General features: G+C 35.8%; 1 protein-coding gene across 6 annotated transcripts in view; it reads left to right on the forward strand.

Moving 5' to 3' along the window:
- The window catches only part of CDKL5 (cyclin dependent kinase like 5), a 214,354-nt gene that overhangs the window by 62,249 nt on the left and 126,284 nt on the right, over window positions 1-25,821 (forward strand). For all 6 annotated transcript variants that reach the window (XM_042973886.1, XM_042973891.1, XM_042973890.1 and 3 more), the window contains exons 2-3: window positions 7,185-7,404; window positions 9,902-9,936. In XM_042973886.1, coding sequence (XP_042829820.1) covers window positions 7,341-7,404; window positions 9,902-9,936 — 99 coding nt within the window. In that variant the 5' untranslated portion in view covers window positions 7,185-7,340. The remainder of the gene's footprint in view (window positions 1-7,184; window positions 7,405-9,901; window positions 9,937-25,821) is intronic.

Genomic DNA, 25,821 nt, shown 5'->3' on the forward strand with positions numbered 1-25,821 from the left:
AGTTGTATAGGTTATTCCTGATAATTTTAATATTGCATGTCTTTCTGGGTCATTTTCTGCTTCACACATTTCTATTGGTTCTTGTTCTTGGTATTATATTATGTACTGCTCATTGTAAATGAGAAATTATCTGTAGCAATATTGTGAGGCCTAGGTTGATGTTATCTTCCTGCAGAGACTTGCCTTTTTTCACATCCCCCCTTTTTGAACACCAGACAGCTGGTGACATTACCAGTCTGAATGTGAGACCACCTCAGTAACTTTGGTTTATTTTGGTCACTCAGATAATATGAAACTAGAATTCAAGTCTATCCAAGGATTGATTTATTTCTGTTTTCCTTTATCCTGGGAGTGTAGCTCTGAGGTTTCTACTTTGAGTGGTGGCTTATTAAACTTGTTCCTTGTGGCATAATCTTGCCTTTGACTTTTGCCCCTGGATTTGTAAAGATTTCAAGAGCAAGCCTGTTTTTCTCCCATTTTTTCTGGATCTTCAAGTGCCTGAGAGCTGAAACCATTTTGGGTGGTTTGGATTACCTTTCTGGGTCCTATTCTTTTGCCTTGATTTCAGCCATTTAATACTTTACCATCTTGTCTTTGGGATTTTTAGGCCATTTAAAAAAAGTACTTCCTCCAATATTTGTATTTGTCCTCAAAAGGACATTTCATCCAAGTTACTTAGTTGTTTGAAGCTAAGGTTGTCTGAGTTTTTAGGTCTTAAAAATTCTCAGGGGTGCCTGGGTGGCTTCAGTTGGTTAAGCATCCAACTCTTGATTTTGGCTCAGGTCACGATCTCATGGTCACAGTGCATGGTTGGGATTCTCTTTCCCTCCTCTCTCTGCCCCTACTCCTACTTGTGTGCACGCTCTCTCTCTCTCTCTCTCCCAAAAAAACTCAGTGTTATTCATATAAAATTATAGTGAAATTCAATTTGGCATTAAGTTTTTTTCTCTGTATGAATACTGGTAGTTAAAAGACTGTTCTTAACATCTATGTTATATATTTACTCACACATTTGAATTCTGATTTCCAGTTTGTATTACTCAATTTTGATTTCTACAGAGAATAGGTAGGACCTAATGTTTCTTTGTATATATTTATATGCATAACTTTTGGGGGGGGAGGCGGCGAGGTCTTCTTAGTGTGGATGATTTAATTTTTACCTCAAGTTTCCTTTGAAATGAGCCATGCCATTATTGTCAGAGAGTTGGATATTTAAATGTTTCCTGGGTGTTCTTCCAAATAAGCTAGAGAAAATGAAAGAATAATCCATTCTCATAAGCACTCTGAGCATCTTTTACCTGTAATGTGACTGACTTAGATCTTCGTATGGCTGGCTCCTTCTTGTTACTGATCTATTTCACCTCAAATATCACCTTTTTAGAGAGGCCTCTGAGAAGTCATTCATTTTTGGGGCTCCTGGGTGGCTCAGTCGGTTAAGCGTCCGACTTCTGCTCAGGTCATGATCTCGCGTTCCGTGAGTTTGAGCCCCGCATCGGGCTCTGTGCTGACCGCTCAGAGCCTGGAGCCTGTTTCAGATTCTGTGTCTCCCGCTCTCTGTGACCCTCCCCCGTTCATGCTCTGTCTCTCTCCGTCTCAAAAATAAATAAACATTAAAAAAAATTAAAAGTCATTCATTTTTTCCCCCTCATAACAAATATTAGTATCTGATGATAATCTTGTTCCCCCACCCCAGCAAAATATGAAGCCCCATGAGGCAAAGACATTGTCTATCTTGTTCACTACTATCTTATGTGTCCTATTTACCCATTTTCTGAAATGTATTAGGCAGTCAGTAATTATTTAAGCAATGAGTGATATACTTACTAATATTTTTCTGGGGCGCCTGGGTGGCTCAGTTGGTTAGGGATCAGTCTTTTGATTTTGGCTCAGATCATGATCTCATGGTTCGTGAGATCGAGTCCCGTGTCAGGCTTTGCACTGACAGCACAGAGCCTGCCTGGGATTCTCCCTCTCCCTCTTTCTCTGTCTCTTTCTCAAATGTTAAAAAAAATATTTTTCTGAAATTGTGACATTTTCTCTAAATGTCAGTAGTACTTTATTTATTTTTTTATTTTTTATTTTTACGTTTATTTATTTTTGATAGAGACAGAGCACAAGTGGGGGAGGGGCAGAGAGAGAAAGAAACACAGAATCTGAAGCAGGCTCCAGGCTCTGAGCTGTCAGCACAGAGCCCGATACAGGGCTCGAACTCACAAACCGCGAGATCATGACCTGAGCCGAAGTCGGACACAACCGACTGAGCCACCCAGGTGCCCCATAAATGTCAGTAGTACTTTAAAAATTTATTATTCCATTGAACTAAAGTTTTCTAAAACAAGTATAGTATCTGTTTTCTTTTGCTTCTAATTTGCAAAAACATTATTTGTAAATATTGAATGAAAAATCAGATAATAAGAATTTGGCCTAACGTAAACATTATTATTATATATTGAACTGAAAGGAGGTCAGTGTTGCTAGAGTGAAGTGAGCCAAGGGGGAGAGAATAGTTGGATGTCAGAGGAAGGGAGTTTAAAGGCCTTGTGACTCATGTGGACTTTGACTTTCACTCATAATGTGGGAGGCCATTTGAGGGTTTTGAGCAAAGCAGTGACATGATGTGACTTATTCTAAAGATTTTGTGTGGAGACCAAGATTGAAGGGGTAGGTGAGTGTGGAGCCATAGGGATATTGAAGTATGTCTACTTGTGGGCTCTCACATCAGTTTCAAAGGCAAATTTGTCTATCTCTGTGCCAAGACCACCCTATCTTAATTTCTTTTACATTTTATTTATTTAAGTAATCTCTGCACCCAACATGGGGCTTGAACTCATGACCCTGAGACCAAGAGTTGCATGCTTAACTGACTGAACCAGCCAGGCACCTCATCCTGTCTTAATTTCTATAGCTGAGTTCTAAGCCTGAATATATTTGGTAGGACATTCTCCCAGATCCTACCCTCAAGATCGAGTCTTCCTACTTTTCTTATAACGAGGGTGTTGGCAGTATTTGGAACTCTGTTCTTCCATATATATTTTAGAATCAGCTTGTTTTAATTCCTCAGCCCTGTTGGGTTTTCGATTGGGATTTTGTTGATGGTTTAGATTACTATGGAGAGGGTTGACATCTTTTTCATTTTAAATGTCATTGCCATTTACCATTGATTATTATTATTATTTAATGCTTATTTGTTTTTGAGAGAGAGAGACAGACAGAGACAGAGTATGAGCGGGGAAGGGGCAGAGAGAGAGGGAGACACAGAATCTGAAGCAGGCTCTAGGCTCTAAGCTGTCACCACAGAGCCCGATGCAGGGCTTGAACTCACGAATGGTGAGATCATGATCTGAGCCAGACCGAAGTCTTGGTTAATTGACTGAGCCACCCAGGCATTCCGAGAATTAACATCGTTATAGTATTGACTCTTCCAGCCTTAAAATTGGGATAACTCTATTTAGGTCTTTTCTGATGCCTTTGAAAAAAGTTATATATACATATATATACACACATACACACATATATTTGTTACGCTAAATCTGTAGTGCCTCTTTTGTTGTAAATGTGGTTTAAAAAACTTTAATTTAAGGGGCGCCTGGGTGGCGCAGTCGGTTGAGCGTCCGACTTCAGCCAGGTCACGATCTCGCGGTCCGTGAGTTCGAGCCCCGCGTCAGGCTCTGGGCTGATGGCTCGGAGCCTGGAGCCTGTTTCCGATTCTGTGTCTCCCTCTCTCTCTGCCCCTCCCCCGTTCATGCTCTGTCTCTCTCTCTGTCCCAAAAATAAATAAAAAACGTTGAAAAAAAAAATTAAAAAAAAAACAAAAACTTTAATTTAAAAAATTTAATTTAATTAAAAAATTACATTTTCTGTTTATTGATGTTTATGAATACAATTGATATTTGTATATTAAGCTTACACTCAGCTACCTTGTTAACATTTATCATTCAAGTGATTTGTAAATTCTTTTGAATTTTCTGTGTAGGCAGTAATATTTGTAAATTCTATTTTGCTTCTCTTTCCAATCCAATATGTTCTATTCGTTTATTTTTTCTTATTTTACTGAGATGGCTATAATTCATCAGGATAATGTTTAGTAATAATGTTAATAAGCATTAAAAGTAGGATTTTTTGTCATATTCTTAATTTTTAAAGGGACTGTGTCTAAGATTTTGCCTTTACGAATGATGTTTGTTGTAGGTTTTTGTCGGATACTTTATCAAGATAGGAACATTTTAGGGTACCCTGGATGGCTCAGCCAGTTGAACATCTGACTCTTGATTTTGGCTCAGGTCACGATCCCAGGGTTGTGGGATTGAGCCCCCACGTCAGGCTCTGCGCTGAGTGTGGAGTGTGATTGAGATTTTCTCTCTCTCCCTCTGCCCCTTCCCTGCTCACACGCTGTCTAAAAATAAAAAAATAAAATAAACATGTTAAAAAATTATATAAAAAAAGATATGAACATTTTAAAAGCATTTAATTATGGGCATTCCGCTGTTTTGTTTAGAAAGTTTGTGCCAGTTTGTATTCCTAACGTCAGCATATGAAAAGGCATACTTCAAGTCAGTACTTTTCCACACCGCATGGGTACTGATTTTTGAAAAGTTTCAAATTTTATAGGCAACAAAGAATTTCTTTATTGGTTTTTATTTCTTCATTTTAAACCAGTATTTTGTGTTAGCACAGCTGTTATTTTTCATAAAGATAGCGTAGTTTTTGAAACAAAATGATTTCAGATTTAGAGAAGAGTTGCAAAGATAGTACAAAGAAGTTCGTGTTTCATAGACCCTTGACCCAGATTTCCCAGATGTTAACATTTTAATCATCCTTTTTCTCTTTTTCCATACACATGTACTTATTCTTTGCCCTGAGTGATTTAAGTTGCAAACTTTATCTCTAAAAATGTTGGTGTTCTTTCTTTTTTTGTTTGTTAAATTTTTTAATAGACTGTCTTATTCTAGAGATTCTGGGGTGCTTTATTAATATTAATCAAACTATTATTGACATAACATTATATTAGTTTCAAGTGTACAATGTAATGATTCGATATTTGTATATATTGTGAAATGATCACAGTAAGTCTAGTTAACATTGATCACTACACACAGTTACCAATTTTTATTCTTTGTGATGAGAACTGCTTTTTTTTTAAGTTTATATATTTTCAGAGAGAGCTCGAGCAGGGGAGGAGGGGGGGGGAGAGAGAGAGAAAGAGAAAGCAAAAACAAAAGCGAAAGTGAAAGAATCCCAAGCAGTCTCTGCACTATCAATGCAGAGCCCGACCCGGGCTCGAACCCACGAACTGTGAGATCATGACTGGAGCCAAAATCAAGAGTCAGACGCTTTACATACTGAGCCACCCAGGTGCCCCATATTCCTTGTGATGAGACCTTTAAGATCTACTCTTTTAGCAACCTTCAAATAGACAATAAGGAATTATTAACTACAGTCACATGTTGTACATCACTCATAATAGTTTATAGCAAAAAAATTTTTTTCTTCTCCAGGTTTCAGTCCAGTCCGGGATCATACATTATATTTAATTATCATGTCTCCTAAGCTTCTTTTAACAGTTACTTGGTTCCCTGTCCTTCATAACCTAGACATTTTGTAAAGAATATAGTCCAGTTATTTAGTAGGATGTCCCTCAGTTTGGGCTTGTCTGTTGCGGCCTATGGTTAGATTCAGGTTTTACCTTTTTGGAAGGAATGCCACAGAAGTGTTTTATTGCATCCTATCAGGAGGCATATGATGTTGGCTTGTCCTATTATTGATGATGTTAACTTTGATCATTTAATTAAGGTGGTGTCTGACAGAATTCTACACTATGAAATTACTATTTTTCCCCTTTTAATTAATGGGTATTTTGTAGTGGAGCTACTTTGAGACTAGATAATATCCTGTTTTCCATCAGACTTTCAACCACTAGTTTCAGCATATGTTGATGATACTTGCCTGAAATAATTATTACCAAGGTGGTTGCCAAATGGTGATTTTCTAATTCCATCACTACATTTATTATTTGGAATTATACTCTCAGAGCTTTTCCTTCTCCCTTCATTTATTTGTGTAAGTAAGGACTGGTGTGTTTTTATTTTATTCTGTGGTTTATAATCTATTTTTATTAATTTTGCTGTTGAGATGTTTCTCATTTGAACCGAAGTGACTCAAGTTGACTCCTGTGTCCTTTAGACATGCCCCCATCATTCTTTGAGCATTACCTTCTTTTCTGGCACCACAAAAATATATCCTGGTCCCATAGTGTACTTTTCCTTGCTCTTGCCTGGGAATCAGCCGTTTCTCTGAGGAACCCTGGTTCCTTTCATTGGTGCACTGGCTGTGCCCATGAATGTTGGAGTGTCATTGCTTCTAGGCCCCCTCAGCAGATAGAGCTAGGGAATATATGTATATGTCTATATATATTTCCATACACAGTTATATCTATTTCTGCATCTATGTATTGAGAACTGAGCTGATATGTTTAGCTCTAATTCCAAGCCTTCACCCTTTTCCCATTTGTAACTTCATTTTATGAGAATAAGAAACCAAACTCATCATCCACAATGTATTTATTTACTTATTTGCTCAATCCAAGAATACACATAGAGTTTTCATATCTTTGTGTAAAAACAAATATCTAAGTATATGTTTAGAAAAAAATTTTTTTGTTTATAGCTTAAAGAGAGTATGTAGTTAAAACATTGGTTTAAAAAATTTTTTTAAATGTTTATTCATTTTTGAGAGAGAGAGAGAGAGACAGAGCACGAGCAAGGGAGGGGTAGAGAGAGAGGGAGACACAGAATCTGAAGCTGGCTCCAGGCTCTGAGCTGTCAGCACACAGCCCGATGTGGGGCTCGAACCCATGGGACTGTGAGATCATGTGAGATCATGATCGGAGCTGAAGTCGGAAGCTTAAAAGACTAAGCCACCCAGGCACCCCAAAACATTGTTTTTAGAAGTTACCTGGAGTCGTTTCTGTTTCCCTTGACCCCTTTGCAGAGTGGTTATGTTACTCATTTCAAATACAGTTAGGCACATTTGTTTTTGTTCCATTTTGGGTTCTTCTCTCTTATTATTATTTTTCTTCTTTTTTTTAGTATATGAAACATTAACATGATTTTTTAAAAATGTACACAAAGGATAAATTATTAGAGTGCTGAATATAAAATTTAGGGCTTTTGTGTTTTTTCTTTCAGGGAATCATTTAATACTTCACATTACAACAAAATGTGAAAGTTCCTGCCAACCTGTGAGAATTTCTTCCTTCAACATTTTCTATTTACTGCACAACTTTCTCAGTTCTTTTTTGATGCCATGTTTTGTGGCTTGCATCAAAAGAGGAGTTTGTCTTCATGAAGATTCCTAACATTGGTAATGTGATGAATAAATTTGAGATCCTTGGGGTTGTAGGTGAAGGTAAGTTCAGCATTCCTTGAGTTTGTGATTAATGTATGTAGTTATACCTACCACTACAAAAGTTACTACTTCAGATCCTATTAATTTTACCTATATTTATTGAGATATGTGTTTGAGTAAAATATAAAAAATAAAATTGTGCTTAAACTATTTGGGTTTTACTCTCCAATTGAAAGTTAATAACATTTTAAAACCTTTTAAAATTTAATGAATCGGATTTCTTTCTTTGTCTTTTTCTTTTTTTAAATTTATTTATTTAGAGAGAAAGAGAGCAAGCAGGGGAGGGGCAAAGAGAGAGGGAGTGACAGAATCCCAAGCAGGCTTCCTGCTGTCAGTGCAGAGCAGACTTGGGACTCAACTCACAAACTGAGATCATGACCTAAGCTGAGATCAAGAGTTGGATACTTAACTGACTGAGCCACCCAGGTGCCCGAAATTAGAGATTTCTGAAGGCTACCTTCATTTCATTGTGTTAATTAGCAATTATGGTTTCTTTATAGTTTTTTGTTACATTTTATTTTTATATCAGGCTTATTTTGAATAATTTAAAATTTATTTCTAGAAGTTAAATTTTACTAAATACACAGTAAATAAATGAATAACTTATCTATTTGTTCTCTATTTGTCTTTGAGAATGGTAAACCACATTTTTATGAGTTCTGAGGCTCACAACTTGATCAGATTTTAACATCTCTGAAATTAGGATGTGTGTTATAATTTATAGCATGTCATGGTTTAATTGGTAGCACTTCCCCCCCCCCCACTAGTACATAAAATGCTTATGATCAGTGACATCATTAATTTGATGAAATATGGTAATTCATTTTTCATAAGTCTTCCTGAATTTTCCTTCTTAGTAATTTTTGCTTTTGACTTAAAGATAACTTTATGGGGATTTTGAGAAATGATTCTTTTAATAGGGTATGAGTGATTATAATTATGGTTTCTTAGCATCTATATCTTTAAAGCAAATGTTATAAAAATTTTATATCTTATGAATTTTCAAATAAATTGTGAATGTTAAAAGAAGTTTTAAAGATTTACCTATGAACAATAAAGCTGTTCTAGATAGTAAGTTAAATCCTTTTCAAATAAATGGAAACAAAATACAGTCTGATCATTGGGTGCTTGCTTTAAGATCTGGAGTGGCTAAGAAATACATATATATTAAGTAAATTAAAAACTGTCTAGTAAACTCTACATTCCTGTAGCCTACCTAGTGCATTTTCACTCTGTAGTGAAATGGCATGGGCAGTTAAATCTGGATTAAAGGATTGTCTGGTGATGGTGGAATTAAGTTGGATGGTTGTAGTAGCTGATTCCATCCTGACTATGATAATAACGATTCATCCATCTCTACCAAAGTGAGGGAAACTTGTTCTCATTCCCTAGATTCTGTTCAAGACACATTTCCCAATTTCATCTCTCTTAAGTCCCTTTGTCATAGATGTGTGCAGGCTTTGCCTGTCTTTTAATGTTATTGACATTTATACACACCTCAAGTATCATACATTACATGTTGATTTTACTAATTAGGTTGTCACAATATAACTGTAACCTCAGTTTCTTGGGTACCTTGCTGTTGACTCTGTTCTGCCTGTGAGGAAGTAGTTTTTTTGGCTAGAAAAGAGGATGAATAACCCAAAAGGTAGTCATGAATCTCATCAAAATAGACCGAAGAAAGTAGAGAAGTACATGACTATAAATGGCCAAAAAGCCTTGGACTGCTTGTGGTCTGTGTCCTTGTACTGAGTTTTGATTTATGGCAAAACTGTAGCAATTCCTACTAGTTATTAATTGGAATGTTTAAGCCTATACTATTTTGCCAGTCAGGAAAGACATTCAGGTATCCTAGAAGAGGATTTAAATGTCTCCTAGGACTGAGGTCATTAGCTTTTAAATTTTAAGTTTTCTAGAATCTTTTGCGTTAATTTTCCTTTACTTTTAAAGTTCTTAGGTCCACATCTTGTCTCCAGAACTTTTAAGCTTAAATTAAAATGTCTCAAGTGAAATGTTCTTTAAAAAGAGAAACATTCAGGGGCATCTGGGTGGCTTAGTCAGTTAAACATCGATTTCGGCTCAGGTCATGATCTCATGGTCTGTGAGTTCGAGCCCCACATCAGGCTCTGCACTGATAGTGTGGAGCCTGCTTGGGATTCTCTCTCTCTGCCTCTCTCTTTCTCTGCCCCTCCTTTATTTGCGCACTTTCTGTCTCAAAATAACGACAATTTTTTAAAAAGAGAGAAACAATTTAACAATACTTGTTGGGAAAATGGGTTGCTTATACTCTTGTTTTATAAAAAAAACATAAATATCCATTCTCTGTATGTGGCTCATTGCATAATTTCTGCAGAGTACTATCACTTTAGCGTTCATTATTATAACAAGATAGTATAACATTTTATTGATAACCAATGTAAATATAACAGAACTTTTATTTCTCTAAGAGCTATAGTTTGTATATGTGCCCCTAATTGTTTATTTCTTTTTATTATAGGAGCCTATGGAGTTGTGCTTAAATGCAGACACAAGGCAAGTACCTGGTTTTTAAAAAGAAAATACTGTATATGTTTAACTGTTTAGAAATGAACGTATTGTTCTGTGCATGTGGGCATATAATTAAAACTGTTGGCTATAATAATGATGCTTAATAAAGTGGAGTGAACATGTGAACTCAGAAAAGGGAGAGTACTTTTGGACAAGCTCTATCATGATTAGGTAGTCATTAGTTATTTGTGGTCATATGGTATTTTTTTCTCAGTTGAGCTATGTGTATAGGTGAAAAGATTCCTAATGGGAAGAGAGAAAAGGTGACAGAGAAGAAATCAATGTAGTGACAGATTTATGTTGAAACACTTAAGAGCAAGAAGGAGTATTCAGTCAGTATTTTTCGCATGGAGCCAGTAACTTAGATTGCTTGATGGATCTGAATCCAGATTTTGAAAGGTAGTGGATTGGTGTTTGGTATGAAATAGGGCTTTGGATAATAGTACATGATTATCATTACTGGTTGTAGTTGATCACACTTGTTAAACCTTGTGATGGATCTTATGATACAGATTATTTGTTACACTAATCACCAATTATTCAGGGAAGTTATTTTCAAGTTTCCCACAGCTGTTGCTCAGAGGTAAGTGTGTTTTACTCAGAGACTAACTTTAACATGGCAAGTGTTGATGAAGCTGTAACAATTTTAAATGTTAGGTTAAATATTTTTCTGTCATGATATACCTAGTCTGAGTATTAAAATCTGGCCTCTTGCTATTATGTGTATAATTTTGTTAAGACCAAAGGTTAAAGTTTTTTGTGGTATTTTCTAATGGTTTAATTTATGTCTGAGATGAGCTTAACAATTTAGTCCAAGTCATTTAATTAAATTCTCAAATCTATTTATCATAACATATATGTATGTGTATATATGTGTAAATAAAGAGGATACCATTTTTATGTTTATTTTTTCTTTCCTGTTGTACAAAATCGTATGTTTTAGATTTAAGTCTTCATGGCAGTTGATGTACATTTGGGATTTAGATCATAAGTCTCTTAATTTGGTTCAATGAATTTTCTATTCTTGAAATTGAGTGTTCAAAGTATCTTATGTTGGTAATAGTTATCTGAAGATGTCTGCCAGTAAATCCTCAAAAAAATGGGTGGAATACTGTGGTTTTTGATTCAGGATGATTAAGAATTTAAAATAATAAATGTAATCAAAATAAATTTAGCACCTTGAATACCTCATTAAGAAATATTACTGCAGTTGGAAATTAAACAAGTGGAAAGCTCTCTAATGAATTTCTATACCGGTAATGAGTTGCCTTGAGTTACACTAAATTTTTGAAGCTTCAAAAAAATAAAATTCCTTGGTGGATACTACTCAAGGGAAATAGGTTGTTCGTTTCCAAGTTAAATTTGACTCTTTCATGAACATAATACTTCCTCTTATACCTTGGCTCTGTTGATACGGCATAGCTAATGGAAGCTTTAGTTCTTAATTTTAATCTTTGAGTTTTAAAATTGAAAGATTTCTGGTACATAATGCAAGTCTTCTAACAGTGTTTTCTCTCAGTCTTGTCACACTTCTTCCTGTGACTGTTCCCCCTATGCTTTTTTTAACCTTATCTAAGCTCTCTTTCTGCCTTTTATGTAAAAATAAACTTTATTAATTGAATATATTCAACTAATACATGTTTTTATCTTCCCATGTGTCTGGTTTACTCATTTGTGAAGATACGCTTGTTACCTGTACCTGGTTCTCATAATACACACTGTTAGTGCCAGCAAGATTGGCCCAGAGTGAAAGTACATGAGGATAGATAGGTATCTCTGCTCTTGGGAAGCCAACTCTAAATGTGACCTCTGATTCCTAGGGCACTTAGTTATAAGGATGAATAAACCATAGTTTTCTTTCTTTTGTATGGCTTATGGTCTAAAGAGGTAGAATAATAGATACTTAAAAAAATAACCCAAGAGGTTTCTGCAAATGACACTGCATCTAAAAAGTATCTCTTTTTACGACCCTTCACTAAATGAGAGATTTGCAGACTAGCTCGAAGTATTGTTGCTTTTTCCTTTCATGCATCTAAAAAGATACTGCTGGGTGGAAAATGTAAAGCATAAATTAGTGCCCAACTCAGAGTAATATAAAACTCTTTTTAGAATCTGCAGCTGTTTAGTCATTAGACTTGTTATAGATATATTCTTTTTTTCAGCTAGAATCAGACCTTCAAATCTTTACCCCATTATCCAAAAGTAGAGAATTTGATGCTTCTAAGATTTATCCTTTAGAATCAATCAAATGGATTACTATGAAATCTCATGTTATAGTTAAAAATGGGTTTCATCTTCCCTGTTGTATCCATTATATGTAAAATGATCATGCCTGTATATTTTGCATAGCTTTTACAAATTTAGGGAAATGCTTATAAAATGTATAAATCAGGTCTGTGTGATTATGTGTGCATAAGTATGTGCAATCACTTATGCATAAATTTGCCATCTTTTAGAGAGGGTTGGCCATGGGTGTATATACAATTAAATAATTCCTAGGACATTATATATTTGAGCAAATATGAAAGAAAGTTACTGTTTTAATCTGGGTCCTATTGCAAGAAATTTAGAGGTCATGTTTATAAACAAATGTATCTTGTCTTTTGTGAACACAATATGATGTTGGGCCATTCCAGGCCAAAGACCATATTTCTTAATTTACTGAAATGCTGCCTAATTGAAAAGAAAAATGTAACTGTACTCTTTTCCACAGCTTCTGTTTAGTGTGTGTGTGTGTGTGTGTGTGTGTGTGTGTGTGTGTGTATACACACACACACACACACACATTGGAGCTTTATATATGAAAATTCGTATATTAAGTGTTAGGCTACTTATGATACCTCAGGACTACTTAGGTTCTGGTTTGGACCTTTGCTCTCCAGATATGCAGTGCTGATTTTCTTTTTATTTGCATGTCTGCTTTGAAGTGCTTATGAGAGGGGAGGCATGTTTTACTGCATACTTTCTTTGCAGAAGCTCAAAGGAGGTCATCCTTAAAGCAGGGAAAATGGAATGCAGTGACATAAGGAGATGTGATTAGAACTGGAGATGATACATTGTGCAACCTGTTTGAGAGGTTGGAGGGCAATGCTAACTGATTCTAGGACAGGGAAATGCCGATTCATGTATTTCCTTTCCTGTGGCTGGGGTTGACACAGGAGAAATTTTTGTTTGTTTTGAATTAGTAGGTGACATGCTCTTGGGATAACTGGTTATACAAAGCCATGTAGAATCCAGTGTTGGGGGTAGAGCCTATAAATATTTAATAAATAATAAAGTGGACTTAAATTACAGAACCAAAAATGAAGGGCACTTTTGAGAGCTGTTACAGAGTACCAGGTTCCTGTGGAAAGATTAGAGATGATCCCAAGGGTTTGTGGTAAAGTGAAAAATCATTGGTATCATTTATCTGATTTAAAACTTATAAAGGATATAAGTTTAGAGGGAGAAATAATGAGTTTGGCTTTCATGAAAAAAGAGTAAAATGGCAGCAGAATACCAAACCTGGTAATAAGTACCACATATTGAGCATCTAACGCATGCTGGCTAACTCTGCTAGATGCTTTACATTTACTCCCTACAACATTTCTACTCTTATACCCATTTTACAGATAAGAAAGCTGAGGCATTATACAGAGTTATGTGTTAGGGCCAAGATTTTGCAGCCAAGAAGTGGTAGAACCAGGTTTTGGTCTCATATCAGAAATCGCTAACTTGAACATGAACTAGGTGGAACTGTGAAATGTTATGGACCTTCCAAAAGTGAGTACAGAGCAGAGTTGAGGGCATCCTTAAATAGTCCTACCGAAAGGAGACAGAGGCACACCTCTAGAAAGCAAGGAAGAAAGATTTTGTAAAATGGTATTCACTAACTGTAAAAATCCATAACAGGATGCATGATGATAAGGATTGAGGGGTGAGGAAATCCATTTCATTTAACGTTGCTGTTTAGTAATGACCTCTTTAAGTGAAATGGTACGTTGAAGTCAGAGGTTAAGGAGAGAGTAAGCAGAAAAAATCTGGATTGTGCCATTTTCCATTTTGAGAGTTGAGAAATTGGGATTGAGAGTACTAGGAGGAATAGTTTTGATTAAATATTCACTAGTCAGCAGGGGCACCTGGGTGGCTCAGTCAGTTAAGCATCCAACTTTGGCTCAGGTCATGATCTCACGGTTCATGAGTTCGAGCCCTGTGTCGGGCTCACTGCTGTCAATGCAGAGCCCACTTTGGATCCTCTGTCTCCCTCTCTTTCTGTCCCTCCCTCTCTCACGCTCTTTCTCTCTCTCTCGCAAAATATATATATATATTTAATAAAAAATTCACTACTCAGCAATACCCATATTTTCCCCTACTAAAAGCCATTCTTTGGTTGTTATCATTTACTATGAGCAGTTTGTCTTTTGCTGTAAGAGTTCATTTTTAGCAAGCTTTATGTATTTTGAATTAGTGATTTCCTCTTTTTCTTTTTCACATTAATTTTGTTTTCCACCAAAAAGCTGAATATGATTTGGTCACATTAAAAAAAAAAAAAAACCAAAAAAAACCAACGCGCTATTTTAAAGAAGATACTTGAGGAAAAGTCCATGAACCATCACCAATTTAACAGATTATAGTCCACCATCTAAAACCACACAGTTATTTTCTACTAAAACAAAATAAACTTTGTTTCAGTTTTTTTCCACATTAAATGAAACAAGTCTTAAATTGTTTAGATTTAAGTTTTACATGTGAATTGAGGTTTTTAAAATTTTTTAAACGTTTATTTTGAGAGAGATAGGGAGCGATCAGGGGATGGGCAAAGAGAGAGGGAGAGAGAGAATCCCAAGCAGGCTCTGCAGCTGTCAGCACAGAGCCTGATGTGGGGTTCGAACCCACAAACCGTGAGATCATGACCTGAGCTGAAACTAAGAGCCAAACGCTTAACTGACTGAGCCACCCCGGCGCCCCTGAATTGAGTTTTTAGAATAAAACTTAGATGAATCGACAATGAGAAATTGAATATATGGGATTATTTTCTTTGTCATTACTTTCCTCCTTATTTAAATAAAAGTAAGATGTGTGTTCCTGCTTCTTGTCTATAAAATTTCTAGCATTTGAAGAAAATTAGAGAGAGGCTTGGGTTTTTAATAAAGATTGTAGGAAGCTGGAAATATTTAAGTATTGATTATTTCACCATAATCATTTTTTGAAGTAATTACACTTCCCTAAATGACTTTAATTTATTGCGCGTTATGGAGATTAACGAGATGGCAATGTTAAAATGGGCTTTGGGTCGGTAACAAAGATAATAGGAATCATCAGTTGGGGAAGACCTCTTCTGTCTACTCTTAAAGATGCACTTATATAGAACCATTACTTCTGTGTGGTTTCCTCTCTTGACCGATTTTTTCTTACTGATCAATTAATTGTGGAAAAGTTCCTGGAACACTACAGCAGTCTTACCAAAATCATATTTCTGTGTATTATAATATTTTGCATTTTAAATTCTGCTAGTCTTTTGATATGGGACAAACTACCTATGTTTTTGTTGTCTTGTTATCAATAAAAGTAATAATGGCTTATGTGTCAATTTCCAGGTGAGTCTAACTTCTTCCAGGAACTAAAAGAATTTTTAGCTTTTACCAGCTTCATGGTTATCTTTATCGTCATCATCCTAATCTAGATTTGTTTTGTTTGTTTGTTTGTTTGTTTTTTAGTAAATGGGATTTAAAAAATGGTCCTGTTAGAACTGGCAGGTACTAACTATGCATGCATTGTCTACACACGGAAGACTTTAGCTTGTTCATCCTTCTCACAGTGAACTCCTAAATGATTTGTCCATCCCTCCTGCACACACTCCTCTACCTCCCAACCAGGGGATGAGTTGGCTGGGGCACTAGATGGACGTTAAAGTCTTCTTTGTGTGCTAATTGTAAAAACATAATTAGTTCAAAGAAAAGAATGTTCTATACCTTTTTCAGATGAGTAATTTCGTTAGCCTCTGATACATGTCTGTGCTTAAGGGATTTATACTAGCTCTTTAATGCAACTTTTCAAAACTTCAGGAGCAAAAATGAAAGTAAATAATTTTTTTTACACAGCCTTGAAATATGTATTCACTGGTAATACAGGAAAAGGAATGGCTCAACAAATGCCCATATGGTGGATACTTTTAAGTAGTTAAGCTTAACAATTGTTGAAATCACTAGCTGGAAAGTAGTACACAGTGATCTATTTCTATATAAATAGTAATCCAACCCTGAAATACTATTAGAAGCTACAGTTTATATTCTATAAATGCTTTTGAGCTTTACTCTTTCCCAATTTAAAGGTTTGTTTCATATGTTAAAACCTTTTCATTTTAAAACATCCAGTTAAATACATTTTCTTGTACCTCCTGTATTGAAAGCACTGTGTTCTAGGCATGGCATTATAAAGTAAAATTCAATCAAATATCTGTTTGAGAAAAATCTATTGAGTGCCCACAAAATGTCAGGTACTCTGCTTGGAACTGGCTCTGTAGAAATCAATAAATAATTCCTACTTTTGAGGAATTTAGTCTAGTATTTATAAATCAACAAATACAAGATCATGTTTACTTCTGTCAGGAAGCTTAACACATAAATTGGAAGAGGATAATTTGAGAGAAGATTATAGTGGAAATGATAGTGTGAAAGCTTTTCCCCCATTTTTCAATACATTCTTCATTAGAGCCTGCTTAGGAAAAAACTCATGTCAGTAATAAAGGAGAAAAGAAAAGAAATCAGTATTTCCCAGAACCCCGTAAAAGGACTACCACAAAGATGGGAATAAATTAGGAAGTAGCGCTATTAGTTGAGGGCAGCTGAATAAGAATGGTACAAGTGGGAAGTTTTGTTTACTTCTGAGTGCCAGAGGGCCCAGAATCCTAGGCGGAGTATTGATGGATTGTAGAACCTTCCCCAAATGGCACAGCTGAAACTTGATCCACGTGGCCCAGGCCATTTCCTTTAGGACCGCCATATTAGGATGGGCAGGAGTGCCTACCCTGACAGTGTAGATCTGGAGTTGGCAAACTTCTGCCCGTGCTCCAAACGTGGCCCACTGCCTATTTGACAAATAAAATTGTGTTGGAACACAGCCATACTCATTCATTTCTGTATTTCCTATGGATGCTTTGTATTAAAATAATAATAGTTGAGTAGTTGCGACAGAGACTGTATGACATACAAAGCATACAATTTTTATTGTGGCCCTTACCAGAAAGAGCTTGCTGACTCCTGATGTTGAGCAAGCCCCAACTGGGAAAATACGGTGGACTGCATAGTGGTCTCGGTGGATCATCCATCTCAATTTCTATTTGTCTCTTTGCCCTTTGTGCTCTTGGAGCCTGAGAAATAGAGTTAATAAAGTGTGGGACTTCCACTGAAAATTGCTTTTCCCTTGAGCTGGGCTTGGATAAATTGTTGGGATGGCTGTGTAGGAAATTTTGTATTGCTTACCTCTCACATTTCAGCTGTCACAGAAGTGAACTTTGCTAGGGACTGGGCATACAGAGACACAGCGTATTTACATAGACTACGTCCCATCACTGGCCTGAGTAACTCTTTTCATCCAAAGGTGAATACAAAGAATAAAACAGTCTTCCCTGAGACTATGAAAGAATACTTGAGTTTAAGAGAAAGAGATTTCTCACAAATATGAACAGTAAAATTCTTTGGAGACTAAAACCAGGAGGTATCTTCCTAATATAATTCAAGTGAAAATAAATGAGAAGTTAACAAGAAATAGTAGTAATTTCTGTTTCACGTACCTCTTGACTTCTGGGTATTATGCTAGATGCCTTATTTTCATTACTTTAAATCTTCCTAACAATTATAAATTAATATTACCTTCTTTTTACGTGGGGGAAACTGATCCTCAATAGGTTAATTTCCTGAAGGTCATACAAGTTAGGAAGTGGAAGAGCCTGGAATTAAGCTACATTTTAGGTCCATCATTTTTTTAAAAAATTGAGGTAAAATTGGCATAACATAAAATCAGTCATTTTAAAGTATACAGTTCAGTGGCATTTAGTGCCTTCACCGTGTTGTGCAATCACTACCTCTGTCAAGTACAAAGTATTTTCATGACCTCAAGAAAAACCCTCGTGGGGCACCTGGGTGACTCAGTCGGTTAAGCGTCAGACTCTTGATATGGGCTCAGGTCATGATCTTAAGGTTTGTGAGATAGGGCCCCGCATCGTGCTCTGTGCTGACAGCATGGAGCCTGCTTGGGATTCTCTCTCCCCATCTCTTTCTGCCCGTCCCCCACTTGTTCTCTCTTTGTCTCAGAGTAAATAAATAAACATTAAAAAAGAAAAGAAAACCTCATGCCCATGAAGTGCCCATTCCCCATGTCTCCTCCTCCCCATCCCTGGCAGTCATCAATCTACTTTCTGTATCTATAGGTTTACCTATTCTGGACATTTCCTGTAAATGGGATCACATACAATGTGTGACCTTTGTAGTTTGCCTTCTTTCACTTAGCATAATGTTTTTGAGATACATCCGTATTGTAGCATGTATCCATACTTCATTCCTCTTTACGACTGAATAATATTCCATTGTATGAATATATCACATTTTGTCTATGCATTCGTCTGTCATTGGACATGTGGGTTGTTTCCACCTTTTGACTATTGTGAACAGTGCTGCTGTGAACTTTCATGTACAAGTTTTGTTTGAATTCCTGTTTTCAATTCTTTCTGGGTGTGTACCAAGAGTAGAAGTGCTAGGTAATATGGAAGTTCTATGTTCAACTTTTTGAGGAACCACAAAACTGTTTCCACCAGCAATATGCAAGTGTTCCAGTTTTTCCATATGCTTGCCAACACTTGTTTTCTTATTTTTTTGTTGTTGTTGTGGCTATCTTAGCTGACATAAAGTGGTAGCATATTGTGTATTTGATTTGCAAGTCCATAATGATTTGTGATGTTGAGTTTCTTTTCTTGTACTTGTTGGCCATTTGCCTATCTTCTTTGGAAAAATGTCTCTTTGAGTTCTTTGCCCATTTTTAAATTGGGTTTTTATTGTTCAGTTGCAAGAGTTCTTTATATATTCTGGATATAAGTCCTTTATTAAGTGTGTGGTTTGCAAGTATTTTTTCTCATTCTGTAGATTGTCTGTTTACTTGATAGTGTCCTTTGCATAAAGTCCAGTTTATTTTTTCCTCTATTGCTCATGTTTTTGAAACCACTGCCAAATTCAAGGTCATGATGGCTTATGCCTTTTTAAAACTTAATAGTTTAGGGGCGCCTAAGTGGCTCAGTTGGTTAAGCGTCCGACTTCAGCTCAGGTCATGATCTTACAGTCCGTGAGTTTTGAGCCCCGCATCAGGCTCTGTGCTGACAGCTCAGAGCCTGGAGCCTGCTTTGGATTCTGTGTCTCCTCTCTCTGCCCCTCCCCTGCTCATGCTCTCTCTGTCTCAAAAATAAATAAAAACATTTAAAAAATTAAAAGTTAATAGTTTAGTTTTAGCTTTTATATTTATGTGGTTATTCCATTTTGAGTTAATTTTTATATGTAGTATATGAGATAGGGATCCAACTTCATTCTTTTGGATGTTGGGTATGCAGTTGTCCTAACACCATTTGTTGAAGAGACAGTTTTTCCCTGTTTATTGGTGTTGCCACCCTTGTTGAAAATAAGTTGACCATCAGTATATTAGTTTATTTCCAGACTCTCAATTTTATTCCATTGGTCTGTGTGTCTGTCCTTATGTCAGTGCCACACTGTTTTGATTACTGTGGATTTGTAGTAAGTTTTGAAATCAGTATGAATCCACCAACTTTGTTTCTTCTTTTTTCAATACTCATTTGGTTATTGAGAGCCCCTTGCAATTCCATATGAATCTGAGGATTAGCTTTTCCATTTCTGAAAAAAAAGGCCATTGGAATTTTGATAGAGAGTCCATTGAATCTGTGGATTACTTTGCATAGTATTGTTACCTTAACAATATAAATTTTTCCAATCTGTGAATGTAAGACCTGTTTATTTAAGTCTTCTTTAACTTCTTTCATCAGTACTTTGTAGTTTTCAATGTATTAGTCTTTTACATGCTTGGTTACATTTATTCCTAGGTATTTATTCATTTGGATGCTCTTTTTTTTAAAAGTTTATTTATTTTTTGAGAGAGAGATGAGTGGGGAATGGGGCAGAGAGAGGCGGAGACAGAGAATCCTAAGCAGGCTCCATGCTATGAGCATGGAGCCCCATGTGGGACTTGAACTCATGAACCACGAGATCACGACCTGAGCTGAAATCAAGAGTCGGATGCTTAACCTACTGAGCCACCCAGGTGCCCCTGGATGCTATTTTAAATGGAATTGCTTTCTTAATTTCCATTTTGGATTGTCAGTTGCTAGTATGTAGAAATACTGATTTTTTATTATTGTGGTAAAATATGTATCACAAGATTTGCCATTTTAACCATTTCTAAGTGTACAGTTCAGTGGCATCATCGCATTCACAGTGTTATGTAACCATCACCAATATATTTCCAATTTTCTTTATCATACACAAAAGAAACTGTAGCAATTAAGCAGTAACTCCCCCATTCCCCCTTACCCCCAGCATGTAGCAACTTCTAATCTACTTTCTGTCTCTACAGTTTTGCCTATTTTAGATATTTTGTATAAGTGGAATAATACAATATTTGTCTTTTTGTGTCTGGCTTCTATTACTTAGCATAATGTTTTCAAGGTTCATTCATGTTGTAGTATGTGTCAGAACTTCATTCCTTTTTATGCGAAATAATACTCTGTTGTATGCATATACCACATTTTGCTTATCCATTCATTTGTTGATGGACACTTGAATTGTTTCCACTTTTGGCTAATGTGAATAATGTTCCTATGAACATTCACATACAAGTATCTGAGTCCTTCCTCTTAATTCTTTTGTATATATACCTAGGAATAGAATTGCTGGGTCAAATGTAATTATGTGTCTAACATTTTGTAGACTACTGGCTATCGTGTTTTGATTTTTTATCCTGTAGTTTTGCTGAATTTGTTAGCTGTAAGGTGTGGATTCTTTTGGATTTTCTTTCTATAATTATATCATCTGTGGATGAGAGTAGTTTCATTTCTTCCTTTTAAAAATTTTATTTACTTATTTTTATTTTTATTAAGTTTATTTTGAGAGAGAGAAAGAGTGCACAGGTGCCGGAGGGGTAGAGAGAGAGGGAGAGAGAGAGAATCCCAAGCAGGCACTGTCAGCACAGAGCCCGATGCAGGGCTTGAACTCATGAACATGAGATCGTGACCTGAGCCAAAATCAAGAGTCGGGACGCTTAACAGACTAAACCACACAGGTGTGCTATTTTTATTTTTTTATATATTTTATTTTTAAGTAAACTTTACACTCAACGTGGGGCTTGAACTCACAACTTCAAGATGAAGAGTCGCGTGCTCTGCTGATTGAGCCAGCCAGGTGCCCTTATTTCTTCCCTTTTAATCTGGAAACTTTTTATTTCTTTGTCTTGCCTAGTTGTTCTGGCTAGAATTTTTAGTACAGTGTTATTAAGTGGCAAAAGTGGACACCTTCACCTTGTTCCTGATCTTGGGGAGAAGGCTTTCTGTCTTTTAAATCACTGAGTATGCATGATGTTAGTTGTTGATCTTTCATAAATGTGCTTTATCAGGTTGAGGAAGTTGTCTTCTATTTATTGTCTGCTTGTCCATCATGGATATGGTGTGTAGGGTAAAGTAGGTAGGCAGTTTAAAATGCGCATTGAGCTCATATCACACAGTAGTTACCTCTTTTATCAAGTTTTTTCATGGTCATTTTAAGGTTTTGACTAGTTGCAGAGTTCTAGAAACTGATTCTAATACTTTTTCCAGCCCATTATTTGTTTCTGTGAAAGGACGGAGTCCTAGATTTCCCTATTTTGACATTTTTGGTGATATCACTCTGTTTTTGCACACATTTTCTCCCAGTCATTGATCTCCAACTTATCAATTTTTTTGGTAGATTGTCCTTTTGGCAATATACAAAATCACATCACCAAGGTCAAGGGTCATCTAGATTTTCTAGGTTACCTTTTAGAAGTCTTGTAATTTTGTATTTAGGTCTGTGATCCACTTTGGGTTAATTTTTGTGAAAGTTACAAGGTTTGTGTCTAGATTCTTTATTTTACATATGAACGTCCAGAACCATTTGTTGAAAAGACCTTTTTTTCCCATTGGATTGCTTCTGCATCTTTGTCAAAATCAGTTGTGTTTGTGTTGAGTCTATTTTTGGGCTCTGTTCTGTTCCATTGATTTATTTGTCTTTCCTTCACCTAATATCATGCCGTCTTGATTACTATAGTTTTATAGCAAGTCTTAAAATCAGGTGATATCAGTTCTTCAACTTTATTGTTCCTTTTCAATTTTGTGTTAACTATTCTGTCTTTTTGCCTTTCCATGTTACTTTTATTTTTATTAAAAATATCTTTTTAATGTTTGTTTATTTTGGAGGTGGGGGGAGGGGCAGAGAGAGAGGGAGACACGGAATCTGAAACAGGTTCCAGGCTCCGAGCTGTCAGTACAGAGCCCGATGTGGGGCTCGAACTTACGAACCATGAGATCATGACCTAAGCCAAAGTCAGATGTTTAACCGACCGAGCCATCCAGGCACCATCCATGTTACTTTTAAAATCAGTTTGTTGGCATCCAGAAAATAAATAGCTTACTGGAATTGGGATCACACTGAGTCTATAGATCAAGTTGAGAAGAATTGACATCCTAATACTGAGTGTTCTAATGCATGAGTGCAGAATATCTCTCCATTTATTTAAATCTTTTGATTTCTTTCAACATAGTTATGTAGGGTTTCGCATAACAGATCTTGCAAATGTTGTGTTAGATTTATACCTCAGTACTTTTGTGTGTGTGATAATGTAAATGGTATTGTTTTTAATTTTTATTTCTAATTATTCATTCCTGGTATGTGGGAAAGCAGTTGATTTTTGTATATTACCCTTGTAACTTGTGACTTAGTTAGAACTGTTTATTAGTTCCAGGAGTTTTTCATTGTAGGTTTTTTGAGATTTTCTTCATGGGCAAGCCAATCATCTGTGAACACAACAGTTTATTTTTTCTTTCCCAATCTGTATACCTTTCATTTCTTTTTCTTATTGTATTAGTTATGACTTCCAATAAAATGTTGAATGAAAGTGGTAAGAGGGGGAGCGCCTGGGTGGCTCGGTTGGTTGAGCGACCGACTTCGGCTCAGGTCATGATCTCTCGGTCTGTGAGTTCGAGCCCCGCGCCGGGCTCTGTGCTGACAGCTCAGAGCCTGGAGCCTGCTTCTGATTCTGTGTCTCCCTCTCTCTATGCCCCTTCCCTGCTCGTGCTCTCTCTCTGTCTCAGAAATGAATAATTAAAAAAAAAAAAACATTAAAGAAAAAAGTGGTAAGAGGGGTCATCCTTATCTTATTCCTGAGCTTAGTGGGAAGGCATGTGGTTTCTTAAGCATGATGTTAACTGTAGGATTTTTGTAGATGTTCTTTATTAAGTTGAGGAACTTCTATTCCTAGATTACTAAGAGTTTACATCCAAATGGGTTTGGGTTTTGTCATTGTTTTTCTGCATCAATTGATATGATGTGACATTTCTATTTTAGCTCACTGATGATGGTAGATTACATGAATTGATTTTAGAATGGTGAACCAACCTTGCACACCTGGGACAAATCCCACATTGTCATGGTGTATCATTCTTTTTATACATTGCTGTTTATGCTTTGCCAATATTTTTTGAGGATTTCTACATCTGTGTTCATGAGAGAGATTCACCTGTAGCTTACCTTTATTTTAATGTTTTTATCTGGTTTTGGTATTAAGGTAATACTGGCTTCATGGAGTGAGTTAAGAAGTGTTCCTCTACTTCTGGAAGAGAGAGATTTTTCTGGAAGAGATTGTAGAGAATTAGTATAATCTCTCCTTAAGTCACCAGTGAAACTATCTGGATATGGGACTTTTATTTTAGAAGGTTATTATTGGTTGAGTTTCTTCCATACATACAGGTCTATTCAGACTATCTGTTATTCCTTGGATAAATGTTGATAGTTTGTATATTTCAAGGAGTTGGTCCGTTTACCTAAGTTACTAAATTTATAGCATAGATTTGTTCATAATATTCCTCCATAATATTCCTTTATTATTCCTTTAATGTCCATGTGATTTGTAGTGATGACTCTTCTTTCATATCTGATATTAATAATTTCTGTTTTTTCTCTTTTTCTTGGTTAGCCTCGCTAGAGGTTTATGAATTTTACTGTTCTTTTAAAAGAGCCAGCTTTTGTTTTCATTGATTTTCACTGTTGAGTTTCTGTTTTCAATTTCATTGATTACTTCTGTTATTTTTATTATTCTTTTCTTCTTGCTTTAGGCTTAAGTTATCCCTCTTTGTATTATTTCCTAAGATAGAAGATTAGTTACTGATTTTATTTATTTATTTTAGTTACTGATTTTAGGTCTGTTTTCTTTTCTAATATATGCATTCCATGCTACAAACTTTTTTCTATACACTGCTTTTGCTGCATCACACAATTTTGTTTTATACTTTCATTTTCATTTAGTTCAAAATATTTTTAAATTCAAGATTTCTTTTTGACCTGTGTCAAAAATAAAAAAAAAAATTTATTTATTTATTTATTTATTTATTTATTTATTTATTTAAATTTAAGTAAGTTCTACACTGAATGTGGGGTTTGTACTCATGACCCTGAGATCAAGAGTCACTCCACTAACTGAGATAGCCAGGAGCCACTGACTTGTGTGTTATTTAGAAGTGTCTTGTTTAATCTCTAAATATTTTGAGATTTCCCAGCTTTATGTTATTGATTTCTAGTTTAATTCCATTGTGTTGTGAGAGTATACTTTGTATGATTTTTATGCTTTAAAATTTGTTGTGTTTTATGGCCCAGAATTTGGTCCACTTTGATGAATGCTTGATATAAGCTTGAGAAGAATATGTGTTGTGCTTCTGTTGGAAGAAGTGTTACGTAAATGTCTGGTAGGTCTAGTTAGTTAATGGTGCTGTTCAGTTCACCTATATCCTTACTCAATTTTTATCTGCAGATCTGTCAGTTACTGGAAGTTGGGGAGCGGGTGTTAAAGTCTCCAACTATAATGGTGGATTTGTCTGTTTCTCCTTGCAGTTCTGTCAATATTTGCCTCATGAATTTTGATGTCCTCTTGTTTGGTGCATATGCATATTAAGGATTATTATGTCTTCTTGGAGAATGTATCATTTTATAATGTCCGTCTTTATTCCTGATGATTTTCTTTGTTCTGAAATCTGATTTGTATAAAATTGATATAGTTATTCCAGCTTTCTTTAGTGTTAATGTGATATACCTTTTTGTATCCCTTTGCTTTTAACCTATCTGTGTCTTTATTTAAAGTGGCTTTTAAAAATCCATTCTCACAATCTCTTTTAATTGACGTATTTAGGCCATTCACATTTAAGGTGATTATTAATATATTTGGATCAGTATGAACCATTTTTGTAACTTTTCTGTTTGTTACACTTCTTCTTTTTTTATTAAAAAAAATTTTTTTTTTTAGTAATCTCTACACCCAACAAGATCAAGGGGTTATGAGCCAGCCAGGCAACCCCCCCCTTTTTTTTTTTTAACAAAAACATTTCTTTCCTTTTCTTCCTTCTGGTTTTAATGGACTGTTTTATGTGATTCTATTTTCTCTCTTGTCTTAGCATGTCCATTATACTTCTTTAAAAAAGAGTTTGTCAGGGGCGCCTGGGTGGCTCAGGTCATGATCTCACGGTTTGTGAGTTTGAGCCCCTTATTGGGCTCTTTGCATCAGCGCAGAGCCTGCTTTGGATCCTCTGTCTCCCTCTCTCTCTGCCCCTACCACGCTCAC

The sequence above is a fragment of the Panthera tigris genome, chromosome X, assembly GCF_018350195.1.
Source record: "Panthera tigris isolate Pti1 chromosome X, P.tigris_Pti1_mat1.1, whole genome shotgun sequence".
Lineage (NCBI taxonomy): Eukaryota > Metazoa > Chordata > Mammalia > Carnivora > Felidae > Panthera > Panthera tigris.